At 39.8% G+C, this 21,290-nt stretch overlaps 1 protein-coding gene across 1 annotated transcript; it reads right to left on the bottom strand.

Moving 5' to 3' along the window:
- Nucleotides 1-1,665: 1,665 nt before the first annotated feature.
- On the bottom strand, nt 1,666-16,358 carry LOC121732535 (C-type mannose receptor 2-like). Its single transcript, XM_042122450.1, has 7 exons — nt 16,278-16,358; nt 15,498-15,611; nt 13,773-13,907; nt 4,112-4,306; nt 3,161-3,294; nt 2,594-2,714; nt 1,666-2,060 (listed from the first exon to the last, which is right to left on the bottom strand). The coding sequence occupies exons 1-7, from the start codon at nt 16,321-16,323 to the stop codon at nt 1,876-1,878; spliced, it is 930 nt and encodes a 309-aa protein (XP_041978384.1). The 5' UTR covers nt 16,324-16,358; the 3' UTR covers nt 1,666-1,875.
- Between the last annotated feature and the right edge of the window lie 4,932 nt (nt 16,359-21,290).

Genomic DNA, 21,290 nt, shown 5'->3' with positions numbered 1-21,290 from the left:
ATTATACACGAGTGGGGTATCGAATGAAAGCGCATTACATGTATATTACAAAATAATATGTCGGGGGTTTCTTAATTTTTTTATTTATTAGTTATTTCAGGCGCGATCGCTCCGGCTTGCACTCGACGTACGTGCGTCATTCCATTCGAAAAAAGTGAACGTGTGCGCCAGTTAATCTATTTTCTACTAATTCCATGCATTCGGAATTCTAAATCAAGAAATCGAATATGAAAAACTATTTGTTGCACAATATAGGTAGATAAGGTTTTTTGTAAAATACTGCAGTGATATTAGTGGTTTCAAAGGGAACTGACCGAGTATTTAACGAAGCTAAGGGCCTGTTTCACCACTTCCTGATAAAGTGCCTAATAGGCTATTCACAACTTTTTTGACAGATTCTACATACTTGATCTGTCAAGTTAATTGGTGGATAGCCTTATCAGGAAGTGGTGAAACAGGCCCTTAATCTCTTAGAGGTTAATATTTAACCTCTAAGAGAGGTTAAATACTTGGTCAGGACTCAGGCCGAAGCCCATTATCATGTCAGACGTTGTTTAAGTCAAGCCGACTTCAAAAACTTAGCATGAATAGACAAAGTTTCTTGCACGCAGCGACCAAAGATTGAAAAGGGAACCCTGTTAATGTGGCTTCGTACTTCCGCCGTAATAGGTAGAACGATTGGTGATATAATAATATATTTTTTAACATTTAGGTAAGCTTTTGTCGCAGAGCACTTTTCTTTTTCCTGACATTTCGCCTGATTTCCAGCTGTGATTTAAAACTACTATTTGCTGATATCTTTCTGTTACCGTTACATCACTAAGGGCCTGTTTCACCACTTCCTGATAAGGCTATCCACCAATTAACTTGACAGATGAAGTATGGAGAATCCGTCAAAAAAGTTGTGAATAGCCTATTAGACACTTTATCAGAAAGTGGTGAAACAGGCCCTTAATCTTCAGCCGCATCAAAAATTTAAGAGAAGGTTGTTATGCCTTCAAACAGTTCAGCTAGAATCGATTTACCGCTTAGCCGTAAGCCAACCTAACTCAAACCTTGAAGGATCCCCCGCATCCTAAATTATTGACATGATATAAAACATAATATTTTGCACTCAAAGTGATTTAGAAGGATGAGTTGAATATTAAAGTAAGTAATATGTGGGCAGAGAATTCGTTATGCTGAAAAGGGCAATACCTCTTTTTGCAGTTGAAAGCATACGTCTTAATCTAAAGGTCCCAAGTTATAGGTCGGGGAGGCGGGTATATCCGGTCGGAATGATCATAGACTAATCTGACCAGAGACATGGGCGCAAGTCGGGTTAACTTGACTCAATTTACACCGCCGCGGAATGGAACGGAATGGATGCGTCAGTTTCGGCGAGCGAATTGGCAGCGGAGAATTCTCGAGAATTCCGCTGAAGACGCGCGTCGCTTGTTTTGGCTCGTATTTAATTTATGTGTTATACGTTATAACACAAATTAAAATGTGCTATGTAAAATTTCGTTTCAAAAATGGCTTCCATTCCATTCTGCACCGGTATTAATAATAATTGAGCCTTACACTCAGTTTAGCCTCTTAGTATATAGAGTCCTAAAACATTTTATGAAACAGAAACAGTTGGGAGGATTAGTCCAAAATATTATGGCCAATTAAAGGTGTATGACAACTTAATAATATATTTTATTAAAATCAGGGTTCTTCTTGCATAATATGAGAAGTCACTAACTAGTCTATGCTTCTTAAAAGATGATGCCTGTGACGCCGAGCGCTTGGTTGTTCCAAGTTTATTCAGTATCGACATTCAGGACCAATCAATGATTCCAAATAAGACCAAGAATCGCGCTGATTGGTCAGCTACGTGGTGCGGCCATTTCATTGGTCGTCCTCACACAGCAAGGAGTCGGGGCTCTTCTCACAGATGAATGCGTACTTATTCTCGCACCAGAGGTCGTCGAACATGCCATTGCGGTAGATGGAGCCGCAGAACTCGCCCGTGGTGGAGTTGTTGGGTTCCCCTCCCGAGAACTTCGCGTACCCGGCTTCCTCCAGGGTTTGACCTACACACAAATTAATTTTAAATATTGGAATTGAATCATTTGGAGAGTTCTCCCGTTTGGATTATACTGGCTAATACCAGGATATCAGGTCAACAGAAAGAGTATTGCTTCACTTCAGCTGACCTCTGGCACAGTATAGCAATATTATAGGGATATGTCATATTGCCATACTGTGCCTCTGGGGCTCAGTCAGCTCAGCTCAGTAGTGAGAAGCGTCCATAAATATTATTATTATTATTACTTATTGCTTATGTATGTGAAATACAAGAGCATTATCCGTTTTAATATGACTCAATGTGATTAATGACTGGCAAGGCTGGTGAGAAACCAGACTGAGTTTTATATGCCCACCGATTAATCGATAATCTTTCTTGTTATTCTGGTGCGGTCTGTATAATGAATTGCTCTAACCAAAATTCGAAGAATTCACTTCGAATTTTGGTTAGAGATTCGGGAAGTGAACCCAAGTTCGCAGAATCGAGATCCAAGACATTTAACCACGGAAACCACAACATAGAATTTGTTTTAGTTACCTTCAATGGTCAACCACTCGCCGTGCTCATTCCAGTCGTGGAAGCCGATGAAAGCCACGTCCTTCCAGAAGTTACCCAGCATCTTACCGCCGGGGTTCTTCGCGAAAATTTCTTTCATCACCTGCAATGATAAGGAAGTGCTTAAATGCAAAAAAAAAGAAAGTATTCTAAATTCGTAAGCAAATTTATACTATCAGAAAGCGATTTTAAAATAAAAAGTCTAGACTGAAGTAATGGACTAGTTTTTCAAATAAGCGACCATACTTTTCAAAATGGTCAAAGAACATGTAAACTTCTCTACACGTTTATAATCTCAAGCTTCCAATCTCATCAATTTGTTTCATAATATACTAGGGCAGTCATCCGCAAAATAGGGATTTGCTGCGGCACACTGGTGTACCGTGGTCAGCAGTTAGTACCTAGGAAAAGGTCATCGTACATAGTTCTAGTGCTGAGTGCCAAAAAAAGACCTCTACACACCCTGGTGGTGTACCTCCAAATATTTTTATTTTCCTTGATGCACCTTGAACATGAAAAAAATACGGAACACTGCATTAGGGCACTCACTTGAGCCTCAGTCTCGCTGTTGATGATGGCGAGGTGGCCGCCCTCGGCCGCGCAGGCCATGTAGGCCCGGGACCAGGTGCGGGGGACGCGGTGGAACTTGTAGCAGCTGCCGGTGCGGTGGTCCATCGTATAGTCTGTGACGTAAAGTACCATCGAACAAATTGATTCATAGACAGATGACGGATCTACCTCTTTGGTCGGGTTGTGTCAATTCAATGTAAATTGTGATCTGTCGGCTGAATTTGACATAATGTATTTTAGAAACTCATTGGGTAGGAGTAGATTCCTAGTCAGATGGGAGACCTACGTCCTTACGTAATTGATTATTTGTATTATCATCAATTTTCAAATTTACAGTGTCTGCTACACATAATATGACGTAACACCCTGTTATTTAATTTTAGAAACTTCAACGCTATTGTGGGACAAACGTGGAAAAAAGTACTTAGTAATTGTTATTGCACAAATCTTTCGCTACTGACCGAATTTCAATGGGTTTGTTTGGTTACACTTCTTTTCTTCTTAAAAATCTTATCTTCACATTCGTTGCATCGGAAACCGTTTATCGTGAAAACCATTCTTTCTCCAAAACTATCCCCATATTAAATTGTACCTAAACTCTTTCAGTTTTGTTTAATGATTGGAAGTAATATGTGGATTGTAGAGTAAGGCCGGCCATAGACGGACCGCATCTTGCAATCGAAACCGACTGGTTGCCGCACGGCGATCTGCAGTTTTCATACTAAATTAATATCCGCAACACACTAACCGCTCAAGAACTGCTCGAGCGGTCCGTGTATTGCGGATATGAATAGGGGATTGTCAGGACTTTCAACGCGACCGCTCTAGAGCAGTCGGTCCCGTCTGCAGATTGCGGTCCGTCTATGGCCAGTCTAACAAATACCCTTCCATTCATCCTCAAAATGAGCCAGTAGCCACTAACACACATACAATTGTCTATGGTCCCGCAGCTGTTCACGACCATGTTGGGCGTGTTCTTCTTGTAGCATAGGTAGGGCAGAGTTTCGGCGCAGCTGACATCGGCCAACTCCCCCTGTGACGTCATCAGCAGGCAGCTCTCCTCGTCCTTGTCGTTGTTGGGCTCGTTCGCCGCCCACACGTGAGGGATCTTCCACAGGGGAATTCCTGGAATGTTGATTTGGCAGGAAGTAAAGATTGTTCGTACCCTGCTACTTACTTCGTGCTTTCCTTAAAATGAAGTCAAGCGCATAGCCTAAACTCAAGCGTATTGTGCCTACCATCTTATATCTTATATCCATATACATATACAGTGTGTAACAAAAATAAGTGATAATACTTTAGGGTGTGTACGTGTTCCTTGTAAAGAGTTCACTGTAAAAGTAGCAGCGCTGAAAGACGAAAATTTTTTTTCACTTTTGTATGAGCAAGGGCCCGAGCGTCACGAGTTTTCCCATACAAAAGTGAAAAAAATTTTTGGTCTTTCAGCGCTGCTACTTTCACAGTGAACTCTCTACAAGGAACACGTACACACCCTAAAATATTATCACTTATTTTTGTTGCACCCTGTATAAAACTCAAAGGTGAGTGGTGACTGACTGATTGACATAGTGATCTATCAACGCAGAGCCCAAACCACTGGACGGATCGGGCTGAAATTTGGCATGCAGGTAGATGTTATATCGTAGGCAACCGCTAAGAAAGGATTTTGATAAATTACAATTCAAATAGGGGATGAAAGAAAGCTCGTTATATATATACGAAGACATTGATTCATAGGTAGTCGACTGACCTTAGATGTCATGTGGTTTTTGGCAATTTAAAGTTGGTTATAATCTGTCCGCTGGGTCAAGACCGAATTACCGATTACGTAGGTAGGTAGGCAAAAAGTGAGAAAATAAATTGACTCTAGCAATACCGGGGTAATTGGAATAAAACATTTTGATCCTTTTTTTTTCTTATAGCGGCTGATTCTGTGGGTGGAACATGCAAATATAAAAAAATATACAATAAACAAGGATATTTTTGTGAATTTGCCATCGAAATTTGCCATCAGATCCTGGTACACCTATAGGTTCTGATATCTGCCTATGAAAAAACTTCCCTGATAGCGCATTAAATGTGATATAATAATCTACTTCAGAAAATTCTATAGTGTATAATGTATATAGCGCTACATAATATTATACTATCACTGTAAAGTGTAAATCATTTCATCGAACGAAGAGTTTCTTTGTCAATTGTTAAAAATTTTCCTTAAATGATGTCAATTACAAATATTATATCATGCGAATTGATAATTTATTTATAGTACCTGGATGACCGAGCTTTGCTCGGTATAGCAAACTCTCATTGACTTCGTGTTACTTAATAACGCCATCTGATGGTCGTTAAAACAATTAGTTGCTCATAAAATAGTATTATTATTCGCCAATAGATGTCAGGAATAGTCATATTTTTCAGTTTATCGATTATCGATAAAACACGAATAAAAAGACATTTTCTGAAAATGATTCCTAGCTAGATCGATTTATCGCCCCCGAAACCTCCTATATACTAAAGATCCGAGATTCCAATTATATATATATATATATATATATATATATACAAGAATTGCTCGTTTAAACATATAAGATATCGCCGCAGCAGAGCATGAGCTGTTATCAGAAACATGCTATAGTTGAATAAGGAAAAGTGATATCTGTTTTCCTGTTTTTTTCTCTAATCGGGCATTTTGTCGCCACAGAACAGATTATTTTGAATATCCATACTTTAATTCGAAAGTGTGCCTGTAATTGCTGAAATTTTGTACGGAGATACTTTGAATCCCGGAAAAAGACATAACATACTTTTTGTCTGTACTGTACTTGTTACTATCGGCTGCTACTAGTAAGCAAACGTAGGCGCTCGAACTATCTGGAGGATAATTATTTTATAGCGTAGCATGGTGCTATCGAAATTCTCATACAAACGTAATACCAAGATCATTTCCCTTACGAGAATATTCACCATATTTGTGTTATTACTCAGCTTAACCCGGCGAGCGTAAGGTTGGAATATGTAGCAAACAGCGCTAGGTGGGTGTATTACACCCAGATAGTGAATATGTGGTTATTTTACACTATTATTTTAAATCTCTATTTTTTTAATACAAAACTAGTGTTTTGTTATATGTTGAACTTATTTAAGAGATAAATTGTAAAAAAGAATTGAATAATGGAATTTATTTACGAATTTAAAATAATTAACAATTAGAACGATTAGAACTCACAAAATTTAGTAGTGCCAACTATTTATGACTTTTTATCGAAAATATATCGAAGATAACATCAACATAAAAGACTATTTCTTCTTTAGATACACTTACTCAACATAAGAACAAAATAATACATAAACTGGATAATAACACTAATAAAAAAATACTTATTCGTCTAAAAATCTAGAGCCGTTTTTACAGACGAAATAAGTATGTTCAACTATATTGCCTTCACCATTATTCTTTATCAATCCATTATGCTGTATTTCATCATCCATTTCCTACTCAGTGTCACTTTCAAAACTTCTTTCCCGGACATTATCAATATCTTGATCACTCGTCGGGTGAACCAACTTCAGTTTCTTCAAAAAGACGTAATTATCTGTTTTGATTATCTTCGTATGACCTTTCCATAGATATGTCTTAAAAAACCAAAAAAAACTCATAAAATAACCAATATAAGGTAAAATTTATTTGATCAAATTCGTTACAAGTAGCGTATGGCAGGTGTCACGCACCCGCTGACAACTTCAAACTCATATTCACCGTACACCGTGCGGCGATCGCCAAAAACAGTGGCAAGGGACGCTTCCGTACCTCCCCCAGCGCAGCTACTCGAGCGCACGAAGCGTTACAACAATTCGTTATTAAAATATTAATCGATTTTTCTAGGTCTGGGTGTATCACACCCAACCTTACGCTCGCCGGGCTAAGAATATAGTAATTACCTAAGTTCCTGTACAAAGATTCACTGCAAAATATTTACATACCAAAAATATGAACGATTACGAGTACAATATTTACATACTAAATTGTAATCATTAATATTTTTTGGTATGTAAATATTTTGCAGTGAATTTTTGTACAGCAACCCAGGTAATTACTATCTTAACTCTTAAGCTGAATAATAACTCAAATATGGTAAATATTCTGGTATGGGAAATGATCTTGGTATTACGTTTGTATGAGAATTGCGATGGCACCCGGACTCTTAAGTTCCCGCATCAAATTTTTTACTCTTATTCCCTGGTGAAGGTTTTATGCCCTTTAAGAGACTCACATTACGAGGTTATTAGATCCTTGTTAGTTAGTATATTGGTAACATGATATTATATCTTCAAGCCTTTCTACGAAACCGTTTTGAGACTTAAACAATCGAATGAGAATGTTGCGTCCTGCTCTAACAACGCCATTTCACGTTTATTAGAGTAGGACGCGGCATTCTCGTTGGATTGTTTGAGTCTCAAAACCGTTTCGTGTTCATATGCTCCCGGACAGGTGGGTCAATCTTCAGAGTGGCGACTGGCTGATGGTCGGCAGAACTGAGACCTAAGTATCGGTGGCGCGACGAATTGGATGCGTTCGATAAAGAGTGGTCAAGGCATCACAAAATCGTGAACTATGAAAGGAAAGAGGAGAAGCATTGGAACACTATTAGCCCACCACACATTCCCACCACTGCAACTCCTGTGTAGCCAGGATCAACAGTGGTAACCAACCACGAAAACCCTTTGATATGATCTTAGGAGTGCCCGAGGGACGTCTTACGCAACGAAATTATCGAAGAAAAGGTAAGAGGGGTAGGAGATATCTATACAAATATTATAAATGCGAAAGTATCTCTGTCTGTCTGTCTGTCTGTCTCGCTTTGACGCCAAAACTACCGAACCGATTGTAATGAAATTTTGTAAACAGATAGTCTGAAACCTGAGAAAGGACATAGGCTACTTTTTAACTGGAAAAAAGGGTTGTAAGGGCGTGAAAATGCGTAAATTTGTTCAAATTAAGTTAGTTCCAAAAATGCATAATTAACTTAAAATACTTCCCAGAACAATGGAAAGCAGCCCATGTATGCATACTCCGGAAACCAGGCAAAGAGGACTACACCCATCCCAAGTCCTACAGACCAATCGGCCTGCTCTCGGTACTGGGTAAAATCATAGAGAAACTCTTCGTCACCAGATTACAATGGCGTCTCCTACCTACACTACATAAAAACCAGTATGGTTTCACACCCCAACGCGGAACCGAGGACGCCCTTTACGACCTAGTGGAACACATCAAAGCAGAAGTAAAAGCTAAAAAGATAGTGCTGATGATTTCACTGGACATAGAGGGTGCCTTCGATAATGCGTGGTGGCCAGCTCTAAATGTTCAACTAATAAAAAAGGGTTGCCCTAAAAACATCTACGGCCTTATTAGGTCGTACCTTCAAAACAGAAAGATCAGAGTGAATTATGCTGGAGCAACGAGCGAGAGAGGGACAGCGAAAGGCTGTGTACAAGGTTCAATAGCAGGCCCGACGTTCTGGAACCTCATACTCGACTCGCTGCTGCAAACTCTTGCAAGAATGGGCATACATGTACAGGCCTTTGCGGATGATGTGGTGCTGGTTATCTCAGGTGATAACAGTCAAACCATTGAACAAATAGCTAATAACATCTTGGCAATTGTTTCGGAATGGGGGCTGGAAAACAAACTTCGTTTTGCACCGCAAAAGACCAACGCGATGTTAATAACAAATAAACGAAAATATGACACCCCCAACATTCACATGGCTGACGTTAGAATCCAATTAGTAAATGAGATCAAGCTATTGGGCCTAACTATAGACAACAAAATGACCTTCGCTGCGCACGTATCCAAAACCTGCAGGAAAGCAGCTGACATATACAAACAGCTGGCGTGTGCAGCGAGGATAAACTGGGGTTTAAACAAGGAGATAATCAGAACCATATATGTGTCAGTGGTCGAACCAATCGTGCTTTACGCAGCATGTGCGTGGGCCCCTGCGGTAGAAAAGTTGTATATAAAAAAACAACTGAATGCACTGCAAAGAGGTTTCGCCCAAAAAATCTGTAAGTCGTACCGTACGGTATCTCTGACCTCGGCACTAATCTTATCCGGCCTGCTGCCCCTAGGCCTGAGAATCCAGGAAGCGGCAACCCTATTTAAAATAAAAAAAGGGTACTCACAAGAATACCTACCACCAAACAGGAAAGTGGAAGCTAAAGTGGGACCACTTCAAAACCCACATCCATCGCAACTCATCATAACTGAGTACGAATGCCTGGAAGACGTAAGCCCCACCGAGGAACACCAAATAACCGGCCCCCAAATATACACGGATGGAAGTAAAATAGAGGGGAAAACCGGAGCTGCTCTAACGTGGTGGAATAACGGACGGGAAACCAGACACTCCACTTTCCACCTAGAACCGCACAATACAGTCTTCCAATCTGAGATCTATGCACTTTATAGAGCGATCCAATTGGCAAGGACATCAAAGGAAAGCTTAATTAACATCATGAGTGACTCCAGATCGTCACTAAACATGCTGAGAAATCCTTTGGTGACTCACCCACTTGCGATCGAAATGAAGAAAGACCTAAGAGCTATAACAGAGGAAGGCAGAAAAGTGCGGCTATTCTGGCTAAAAGCGCACGCGGGTACTCCAGGAAACGAAAGAGCGGATGAACTGGCAAAAAAGGCTGCACTTACCATAAACACGGCCTCAGATTACAACAGAGTGCCAACGTCCTATATACGGAGAAAAATAAGGGAGGGGACAACAGTTAAGTGGCAGGAAAGATACCAATCCTCCTCAACCGGATCGGTCACAAAAGTTTTTTTCCCCACTGTTAAAAAGGCGTGGGAAATACTAAGGCACGTTACAATAACGCCTACACACGTGCAAGCCATGACCGGTCATGGAGGATTTGCAGCATACTTGTATCGTTTCCACCTTAAAGACAGCCCCTCCTGCATTTGTGACCCCGTAAAGGACGAGACAATATTCCACCTGCTCATTGAATGCCCAAGGTTTGGTAGTAACAGGTCTGACTTAGAAATACAACTGGAAATGGAGCTAAGTCAGGCAACCCTCCCTACCATCATGGAGGAAAAAGCCACCAGAGAACCGTTGATGGTATTCATTAGCAAAGTTGTCTCCAGTGCAGCCACAGCAAATGGTTCAACGTTATACACAGGCCACAACAAATTAAACTATACACCAAGGCGAGTAATAACAAATACATCAACACAACACACACGAAATCAAACACAACGCACACGATCACAAACCCCAACGTCCACACAGACACACTTCACATCAACCCACAGGCCAGGAGAAATACATGCGCCAACACAATCACAGGCACACACAGAAATACAACGGGCAGTTTCAACCGAAATTGTAACACAGCCGACCCTAGAGCAAACCCAACAATTACTAGCCCGCGGACAAAACGGGGAACCGAAAATTAAACTAAGGCCGATCCCTCTCTTTATGTCTAATCCAACCGAAACATTGGGTATAACATACAGCCGTCTTAGCACTCCCAACCACGTCAACATCTCACCGGGACTAGCAGCAATCCTAAACGGAAGTACATCAAAGACGAACATGAAAATGAGCAAATATTTAGCTCTCCCAACAACTACCTTCGCTGGCCAACCATGCAGAATACTGAAATCAGACACCAAAACGATAATAGTATTCGAATGGGATGCGCAAACAGCCTTTGAACGGGCATGTTCGTCTTTGAAGGAGTTGGGAGCAATGGGAATAAGACACAGTATCACCCCACGCATAATCAGCGTAGACGCCATGTCACTGGGACAGGACAAAGGCAGGGCTGCAAATTACTATGGAATAGTAAAAGCCTCAGAACATCATGAGATAATCGTCTACGAGAACAGAGGGGATGACCTAAGCTTCCTCAAAAAGAATCGTGATGATCAGCCAGCAACGTCCCAACCCAGCAATAAGGCGAACTCATCCTCCGCAAGTGAACGACTCCAAGCATCACGGGAGACCAAAAAAGAGGATGAGAAAGAGAGAAATAAAAATGAAATTAAGAAGTCTCTAAACTCAACGGCCAAATTAAAAGCGTTTGTGGGCTCCATCAAAAAAGTACTTCATCGTGAAAGAATGATCGAGGATAAAAACACCCTTTCTCGGATCAAGGCTTCGTCACAAACAAATCGGCAGGCTTTAGCAATGGAGGCTTTTTTGAGGGAACCATCTACACAAACACCGGCAAATAAAAACAAAAGATATAGGGCCGATCTCGGGCAAGTGCTCCCGCCAAAACTCAGACTGGCCCAGAGCCCCGAAGATCATATAATAAATGCCTTCCTCGAGTTCCAGGCGATAATAAGAGCAAATAAGACCATAAAGCTCTTGACCTGCAATAAGATCATGCAGGCCTATCAGCGGAAAAATCAAAAGCTGTTAGAAGTGAGACTCGAGGATGCAAAAGCTGCCATATACGACAATGTCACCTCCACAATAATTGCCGGGGCGATGACAGGGCAGTATATGGCGGCGTTAAGTGCCGACTGCGGATTCGTGGTTCTGGACGAGGATGAGACAAAACGCACGGGAACTCTCAAATTTATCACAAAATCTGAGGATCCAATAGTGGTAATAGCGGAATGTACCAGAATAATGCTGGAAGACAGGATACTAGAAATGGCAGAAGTCCTATCTGGGGACCCCGAATCCAGCATGGACTGGGATATATTCGCGAAACCTATCAACTACTTGTGGGTCAATGGGGTTCCTGGATGTGGGAAGACAACTTGGATCATTAATAACTTCAATGAGGAAACAGACGTTATAATAACAACGACAATCGAAGCAGCCGAGGATCTAAAGCAAAGGCTATCGCTACGAACTGGCAACAAAGTTAAAGATAAAGTTCGTACCATGGCCTCTTTGCTGGTAAATGGGACAAAAGAAACCTACAAAAGGTTGATAGTTGACGAGGCCCTCATGAACCATTTCGGCTCAATCGTCATGGCGAATCAGTTAACAGGCGCCAACGATGTTATCCTCATTGGAGATATTAACCAACTCCCGTTTATAGAGCGTGAAAACCTCTTTAAACTTAATTACACTCGTCCAAACCTGGTAACCAGCATCACCCAGGAGTTGTCTTGCACACACAGGAGCCCTATGGATGTGGCATACGCCTTAAGCATGGTCTATAATAACATCTATTCATCGAAGGAAATAGTGCGGTCCCTAAAGCTAATGAAGTATTCAGGAGCGAGAATACCTAAAACCAATCTAAATACCCTGTATCTTGTCCACACACAAGAGGAGAAAGCAGCCCTCACTAATACAGGCTATGGATCGGGAACGGACTCTCGCGTCCTCACAATCCATGAAGCTCAGGGATTAACGAGTCCCTCGGTGATCATCATACAGACCAAGTCCCGAAAGCTGGCAATCCATGACAGCGTTCCTCATGCAGTTGTAGCCATATCCCGGCACACTAACACCTGTGTCTATTACACTGACACTGATGGAGACGCTGTGGCAAGCTTCATAAAAAGAGCCACGGAGGTGTCAACCGAACACATAAGAGATTATAATATAAAAATGGCTATAAAAGACAGGAACGATAAAGTCCTAAGCCACATGGCGGGTAGATTCGACACAGAACGATGTCTTTTTAACAACCTAGAAACTCCACCCAGCTTGAGTGACCCCTCTCCACCAAGCCAATGTCACAACATCTAAAGGCAAAGGGTGGAGCAGCATAAAATCTAAGGAAATCGGAAAATGTCGGATCTACTGGCCGCCACACCGACTGGGACCTCACCGTTCAAAACATTAATATTATTATTATGCAATTTATAAAACAATAAATGTATATATTTATTTATTATATGTATAACATATTATACTCTATTCTATTAAATATACATATACACATATATATATATATATAAAAAAAAAAAAAAAAAAAAAAAAAGTGTCCATGGCGTGATGGACCACAATTAATTAAAATTCATAATATTATTTCAATTATCCTTGGTGCGAAAAATCTAAATAATAAAATAACAAAAAAAGGATATGGACGAACAGTCTATAGACGGCCCCAATTTTAAAATAAAAAAAAAAAAAAAAAAAAAAAAAAAAAAAAATGCATAATAGATGGCGTCGTGCCGTCTCCTACATCGCACAAGCGCTTACTCAAACGTGTTTCTATAAGAGGTGGTAAAGAGGAAGATTCAATTTACGTTTTATTGGAGTATGTAGAAGAGTTGATGTTCGACTTCGACCCCTCTCCAGAGATTTTAATCCCCTACGCAAGAAAAGAGCCTACCGCCTAGGGGCGTTTTACGTGTGACGTGTCTGTCTGTCTGTAAAGTCATAAAGTGTGAACATTGAAGATTGAAGTAAGCGTACCGCGGAAGCACCCCTGTCGTGGTAGCCTACATGGTTCAACGGGAACTATCTACTATAAGTATAATATATAAGTTACTCTATGACAAGCGCCGTACCGCGCGCTGTAAGCTGAAGTCCACGCGGACGGAGTCGCGGGCAACAGCTAGTCTGCCATAAATATAGGCTGATGATACCTTCAACTGAATGGAAGTCCCCCCGTGAGAAGGTAGCGTGTATGCCGGTGAAGACGCCGCAGTCGTCGCCCGCGGGGATCAGCCCCCGGAGAGCGGTCTTCAGCTCCTCCGTCAACGGTGACGCCAATTTCGCTCCTGGAATTGTAAAAAAATTATTTAAGTATTTATTTATGTCAGGATACATAGGCCCATACAATATATACCTTAATGACTAACATACATATAAATTGTAATATACACTTAATAACTACACTTTATCACGAGTTATCGGCGACGTGACGCGCGCTTCATTCCGGAGTCTCCCCAGAACCTTCGGTAGACCACATCAGTCGGCCAGAATTCCTCCGCTTCAAAGGTCGACAGTCGGTACTCTCACCACAAAGGAACTGAAGTTGACCTTGTGGCGAGACTGCAGACGTTCGACCCTCAAGTGGAGGGATGTCTTCTTACTGATGTAGTTCACGTCCATGGACCAGCGCAGGCGAGATATGTACAGGGGCGTCGTCGCGGGGACCTCGCTCCGCAGACGCAGCTCAGGTATGTACATAGGGCGCGGTGCCTACTACCTAACTAGGGCTCGCTTCGCTCGCCTTGAGAAGGCAAGCGTTTTTGTCCTATATCCATTAGAAGGTTTTACTATAATCAGATATAACATCGTGTTTATTCGCATTTTAATGGACATTATGTACTTACCTAATATTAAATTAATTTAGTAATGCTTCGAAAAATGTGGGTTTCCTATAAGGCAAAGACATTTTGCACGATGAAGTTGCTGGTAATAAATAAACAGTAAACTGAATAATTGTTCTGATAGCTTAACCATCCGTACATTAATCAGTGCATATTTTTATCAAATAACTGAATTTATCTCACACATTGACGCTCCAAGGTCGTCTAAAGTGGGCGTTAGCTGTTATAAATAATGTATGTTCAACGATTACTCATGTACTTAATTATTACAGTTTCAGTTTTGAAGTGCATGCAAAAATTAACACCATAAACTATTGTGGCAAGTTTCTTACGCCGGTTCTTTTCTAGCTAGTATATTAATTAAACCTGAAAACTTCTCGCCGGGCTCGTTTCTGGACTAGTGGCACAGCTAGTGGTTGATAAAATGTAGACAGCTGGTTTATATTATTCCAATCCAGTGATCAAATCCGGCGCTGGATCGCATCACTGAATTGGAATAATGTTAACCGGCAATTAGCAAGAAATAAGAACTATAAAATATGAAAAACTAGCTGATGCCCGCGACATCGTCCGCGTAGACTTCAGTTTATAGCATCGTTTGAGCAAGCGATAGCACGGCGCCATCTATTATGAATTTTTGGAACTAACTTCAATTGAACTTTACGCATTTTCACCCCCTTACAACCCTTTTTTCCAGTAAAAAAAGTAGCCTATGTCCTTTCTCAGGCTTTAGACTATCTGTATACAAAGGTTCATTACAATCGGTTCGGTAGTTTTGGCGTGAAAGCGAGACAGACAGACAGACAGAGATACTTTCGCATTTATAATATTGAGTATAGATTTACATATATTTAGGGCCTGTTTTACCACTTCCTGATAAGTGCTGGAGAGGTTATCCACCACTTAACTTGACAGATAGAGTATGGATAATCTGTCAAATAAGTTGTGGATATCCTATCCGGTACATTATCAGGAAGTGTGAAACAGGCCCTAAGAGTTGATTTTCGCTACCCAAAACCCTTTCGTGTATGTTACCTTCCAGATGGCACCGGAGTCTCGCCTCGCGCCAGTTCGCCGGCACCTCGTGGTACTTGATCCAGCCGTCGACCGCCGGCACGTGCTTGTAGTCGCATCTGAACCGCTTGCCGTCTACATCAAGGAATAGGCAAAATAAATAAATCAAAAATCTGGTACACATGCGGGTGACTATATGCTCCTGGCCGCACGCGTGTTGCCCGCATTCCAAGTAAACATCTATGAAATCTAAGATGCACGGCAACTTTCGTGGCCGAAATGCCGATACCCGAATGCAAGCGAAAAAGATACTACAGGTAAATGAACCTTTACAAAAACAATTTGCTCTCTTTAAGGATTCCTGATGATGATTAAATAAATGTATCTGAAAGACGATGCTGGCTAGACCATTGTTTTTCAAGTTTCAACCCTAAGGATCTCTTAGTATCCGAGATTTTTTATACTTATAGAAAAATATTTGAGCATATTTTAAGAAGAGTGGTTTGAGCTACGCTCTTTTGAGGCATGGTTTATTATTTATTTTTATAGAAAATGAATTCATCATATTACAGGGCTAGCTTCTGATAATATTATACGTCCTCATTATATTTATAAACTCAATAAAAAAGTGAATTTTCTATAATATTGAAACATTAAAGGGTAAAATTGTACGATGTGCATCAGTTGTTTGATTCCCATAACACAAGTTTTTACTTAGCATGGGATACAGACGGTAATACGCCGATATACACTGCTTTAAACGAATGTATATTATTATGTGGTTTTATAAAGACAACTTACATAGGCAAGCGATGATAGTGAGCAAGTAGAACACAACAGCTTTCATGTTCACTCTTAGTATACTATCTGACACTGAGCGAGTAGTTTATTACATGCCAGTTGTTTAGTGGTCTCGGTTCAGTCCTATAGACAGGGGCGGATTAACGTAACTCGTGTAGCTAGTGCTATAGGCCCCAAGCTTCCCGCCCCGAGCTCCAACGGCCCGCAGTTTTCGACACGGAAGCAATGCCTAAATATTTTGAAATGTCTTTAAAAAGTTTTGTGGTAATTTCGTTTTTATATTACTAGAATGTAAATGAAGAAGTAAACCATTAGCTTGAGAATCGAAAGAAAAACAAGCAGGTTTTGTGAGACAGAAACACTGACAGATTTGGGGGTAGAATGACATATTTCCTTTGTTACTTGTCACTATCTATTCCTGTGATTCCTCTGTAGACAGAAACCCTTTATACAAGATGTAACAAACAAAACTAAGTGATAACTGATAATAGTTTATGGTATAAATGTGTCCCCTGTATACAGTTTACTGTCAAAATAGAAACGCTACTTTCAGCTTTGCTACTTTTACAGTTAACTCTATTTATTTACTTTTGTATGGACAAAGTTCTGACGCTTCGGCGCTTGCCCATAAAAATCATCAATGAAAATTTGCTCTGTCATTGCTGCTGCTTTTACAATGAACTCTATACACGCCCTTTGTTATGCACTGTACACGTACGTGTATTAGCGAAAAAAAATATGTCTTAAGCCTAATAAAAAAAAGAATGTGGTAAGAGCCCCGCGTAGTGATTATGCCACTGCTTCAGATAAGTTTCATACAAATTGGGGGCTGTGATAAGCTCGGTGGTCACGGATCACATTATATTAATTGCTTTGGATTTGCAATACATTTATAATGATAATATGATTTAAAGCGAAATTATTTTATTGTAACTTATTTGTTTGCATCATGAATATACGTGGGAGAGCCATGCTTCGGCACAAATGGGCCGGCTCGACCGGAGAAATACCACGTTCTCACAGAAAACCGGCGTGAAACAGCGCTTGCGCCGTGTTTCGCCGAGTGAGTGAGTTTATCGGAGGCCCAATCCCCTAACCCATTCCCTTCCCTACCCTCCCCTATTCCCTTCCCTTCCCTACCTTCCCCTACCCTATTCCCTCTTAAAAGGCCGGCAACGCACTTGCAAACCTTCTGATGCTGCGAGTGTCCATGGGCGACGGAAGTTGCTTTCCATCAGGTGACCCGTTTGCTCGTTTGCCCCCTTATTTCATTAAAAAAATATATATATCTTTAGTTATTTTAGTGATTGTGAATTTTTTTAAAGTTAACAATCACACGAATGTCAGCCAAAAGTTAAAGGGCAACATGTTTGTTAATTCATTTCATAATAATAATTAGCTGACCCGGCAAACGTTGTTTTGTCATGTAAATTATTATTAATATAAAAAGTAGATAACAACCTATTCCCAGGTCCAACGAATATACCATCGAGGAAGTTGATTCCTATGCAATTGACAGACCAACGTTATTTGGTCGAATATGTCGATTCAATGTTAAGGATCATCTGCCTAGGAATCAACTTCTCTGATAGTACATACAAAAGAAGAAGGATTAAAATTGCCCCACGTCCTACAGAAAAGCGATGTACCTCAAAAGATAATAAAAATATGGCATACTTCCGAACGCCATCCTTACTGTCTGACATACAAAAAAATGCTATAAAAATTTTTTCAGGCGTAATATAATTAATACGCAACGTATAGAACATATTCTGTATATTAATATACGAGTACTATAATATGTATGCGTGTACATGTACATTGTTAAAAGTACCTATAAAATATACCACAATAAGAACAAATGCTTGGCTCTTGGCTCGACTTGGATTATGGTAATAGTATACTCCTCACACCGATTTCAGTGACGGTGGCCAGTTTCATTGAAACCAGGCCCAGTTACGTAGGAGTAATTTTACAGTGCCGAAATGTGTGCGCAGTTCACAAGAGCACTCTCTATTCCTTCACTCTCATAACCCAGTGGGACGGAAGACGGACACGACTGGCGAGAGATCAGGCGCAGGACCATTTACAGGGAGGATTTTTTACATGCCCATCCGATGCATGGATCATCTTACTTGTCAGACAATCAGGTGATCAGCCTGTATTGTTTTTAACCAAACTTGGAAATAACATGTTTCTAATGTGGGAATCGAACCCACGACCTCCAAGTCGAGAGCCGCGCTCTTAACCACTAGACCACGGAGGCTTATTAAGTATTGGATTATGGCACTCGATCATCGAATAAATGAATTGTTATTGTGTAATAGCTACCACAATCTGAGAATTTCTAAGCTATTGAAAGTGATTTTGATAAATAGGTTCTATATTTCATATTGTAAATCCTTCGATCGGGGATTATTAGAAATGCTATTGTATTCTATTGTTGTCGTAGTCACCGGTGTCCTTATGGGGCTTATCGGGTTAAACACATACATTACTAGTATTAAGGAACTGTAAACTACGGAACCCTAAAACGTATTTAATAGACCAGTCTTAGTATCAAACTTCTATTTATTATATTTTTATTGATCTTATATTTCCTTTTTTAAATGTCATTTTTCATATTATTAGTTTTATTAGTATTATGGTATATTATATTGCACCTGAAATAGCATTTTTTTCTTTCACTTTGCTGTAGGACGTGGGGTAATTTTCTATAGGCCGTAATCCGTCTTCTTTCATTGAATTTGGTTGAGCTGTTTTGGAGGAGTTCGCGCACAAACACTGTGACACGAGAATTTTATATATTAGATTACCGAAAAGATTTTGAATTTTGATCGGCATTTGCTAGCATAATATGCAGTAAATAATCTGACCAAAATCCGACAAACACACGTCATATCTACAGAAACGTTGTCAAACGTCAAACAAAACTTTTTGTTAATTGCCTATGCTGGTGCTGCACTCTAGCGTGAAAACATTGCAGTTATATAACCTATAAACACACAGACAGCCTATGCTGTACAACAAGGTACAGGTTTTCTCAATAAATAGTGTAATTTCATTTTATGTGGAATAATAATATCAATAACTACCTCCAATGAAATTAATAATAATTTGGGATTCTATAAAATAATCCAGACTTTTTAGTTTTAGAAGACTTTGGCCGACTTTATATTAAATCTGATTTTTTGAAGGATAAAACAGCAACACTGGAAAATAACGTTGCTATTTTATTTAACCAGGCCATAGTTTAACTAGCAAGTTATAATAATATTATTAAGATTATATTATTTAACGAATATTACGTAACATCTTTGACAAACCAAAATATGCAATTCAGATAAGAAGCATAATAATTATTTTGTTTTAACTACTTAGAGTATTATAATATTATAATATTTCGTAATAAATAAAATATTATTACTTTCATTAAATCTTACCTAGATGGAGCTAGTAATCTCATATCGTTAAATCTGACTACTTAAATGCTATTTAATTTAAGTCGCTTTAGAGTCTCCTGTCGTAATGCCTTAAGGCCCTCTTATTACGGCCTAGAGATTCGACTCATATGCATTTAGTCGATCTTTAAACCTTCATGAAAAAGCTGCATCCCTATTTTATAGCTAGGGTACTATAGCATTTGTGACTCTTCAGGTGATGCGGGTGCCGTGTGTTAGGAACGAATATATTATCGATAGCATCAGGCGATTTCCTTGCTCGTTTCCCGAAGTATTAATTAATAACTGGACACTGTTACGCATTTATGTATTATCCTAGAAAAAATTGTGTATTGAGTTATAAATGCAGTTATTTTCTGTAGATCGTTTAGATTTAGAACAAGACTGCAATCATCAACAAAACATGTGGGTTGATACAAAATTGCTTAACAGCGACCAACCACGATAATACCTTTACGGTCGGGGCGTGGTCTATTATTATATACCACTAGCTATTTGACCGAGCTTAGCTCGGTATTCGATAAAACACGATTTAAATGATATTTTCTAAAAATGATTCCTAGCTAGATCGATTTATCGCCCCCGAAACCCCCTATATACTAAATTTTATGAAAATCGTTGGAGCCGAATCTGAGATCTCAATTATATATATATACAAGAATTGCTCGTTTAAAGAAGATATAAGATAGAGCAGTGGTCCCCAACCTCTTTTTTTATACGGGCCACAAACATGTTTTTATAGGGTTAGAAATAACGTCTTTTTTTAAATTACCGATTTAAAAGTGGAAAAAATTTCACCACTTTCACGATGTCTTTACATTGTTTTTCCGGTGAACGTGAGTTTCGAAATGGATTAACATAGCTGCCATAAGCTATGTCCACAATGTGCGCTTTCATCTTCAATTTTTGTCATCAACTTTCATATTGGCGCATTCAATAATTGAATACGTCAAGGAACGCAACGCAACGCCAATATTGTCTTTTTGAAGTTTTGGATACGGTCAGAGGAAAATGGAAATGCGTCGCGGGCATGCCTCTCGTTCGCTGTTGACTGCGCTATAACGCATGTCCTTGACGAACAGAAAAAGGCACAGTGTGGACAAAGCTATAGAGTATACTAGTAGACCACCGTTAATCCGACAAACGTTTCGCATGGCCTACCTATTTTGAAAATATTTACGTTCGAATTCGTTGGAGAGATGTCCACATATTTTTTACTCATTACAATACTTACAATCACAAATCAAAATGATAAGGTTATAATTTAAGTACTGGATTAGGAAATTGATAGGTATTAGGAAAATGATTTATTTTCCTAATCCTGAGAACTCACATTCTCATAGTACCCAGCTTAAAGTACCCTCGAGAAAAAAACTTCTATTTCGGGACATTTAGTTTTAAATTTTGCATTACGAATCTTAATAAAGATTGGCCAAATGATGGTTATGTACTTACCTAAATTAACCAGTGATAGGCATGTCGGATTACAAGGGGCGCCGGACTAGCGAGGGGACGGGTTAGCGCGGGTCTACTGTGCAAACTACGTTAAACG

The sequence above is a fragment of the Aricia agestis genome, chromosome 12 (assembly GCF_905147365.1).
Source record: "Aricia agestis chromosome 12, ilAriAges1.1, whole genome shotgun sequence".
Taxonomy (NCBI): Eukaryota; Metazoa; Arthropoda; class Insecta; order Lepidoptera; family Lycaenidae; genus Aricia; species Aricia agestis.
This window is presented reverse-complemented; position numbering and strand designations above follow the sequence as displayed.

Coding starts and splice junctions, on each gene's coding strand:
- LOC121732535 (XM_042122450.1), bottom strand. CDS start 16,323: ATGAAAGCTGTTGTGTTCTACTTGCTCACTATCATCGCTTGCCTAT. Junction 15,612..16,277: donor CACTATCATCGCTTGCCTAT/GTAAGTTGTCTT, acceptor TCCTTGATGTAG/ACGGCAAGCGGTTCAGATGC. Junction 2,715..3,160: donor ACAGCGAGACTGAGGCTCAA/GTGAGTGCCCTA, acceptor TTATCATTGCAG/GTGATGAAAGAAATTTTCGC.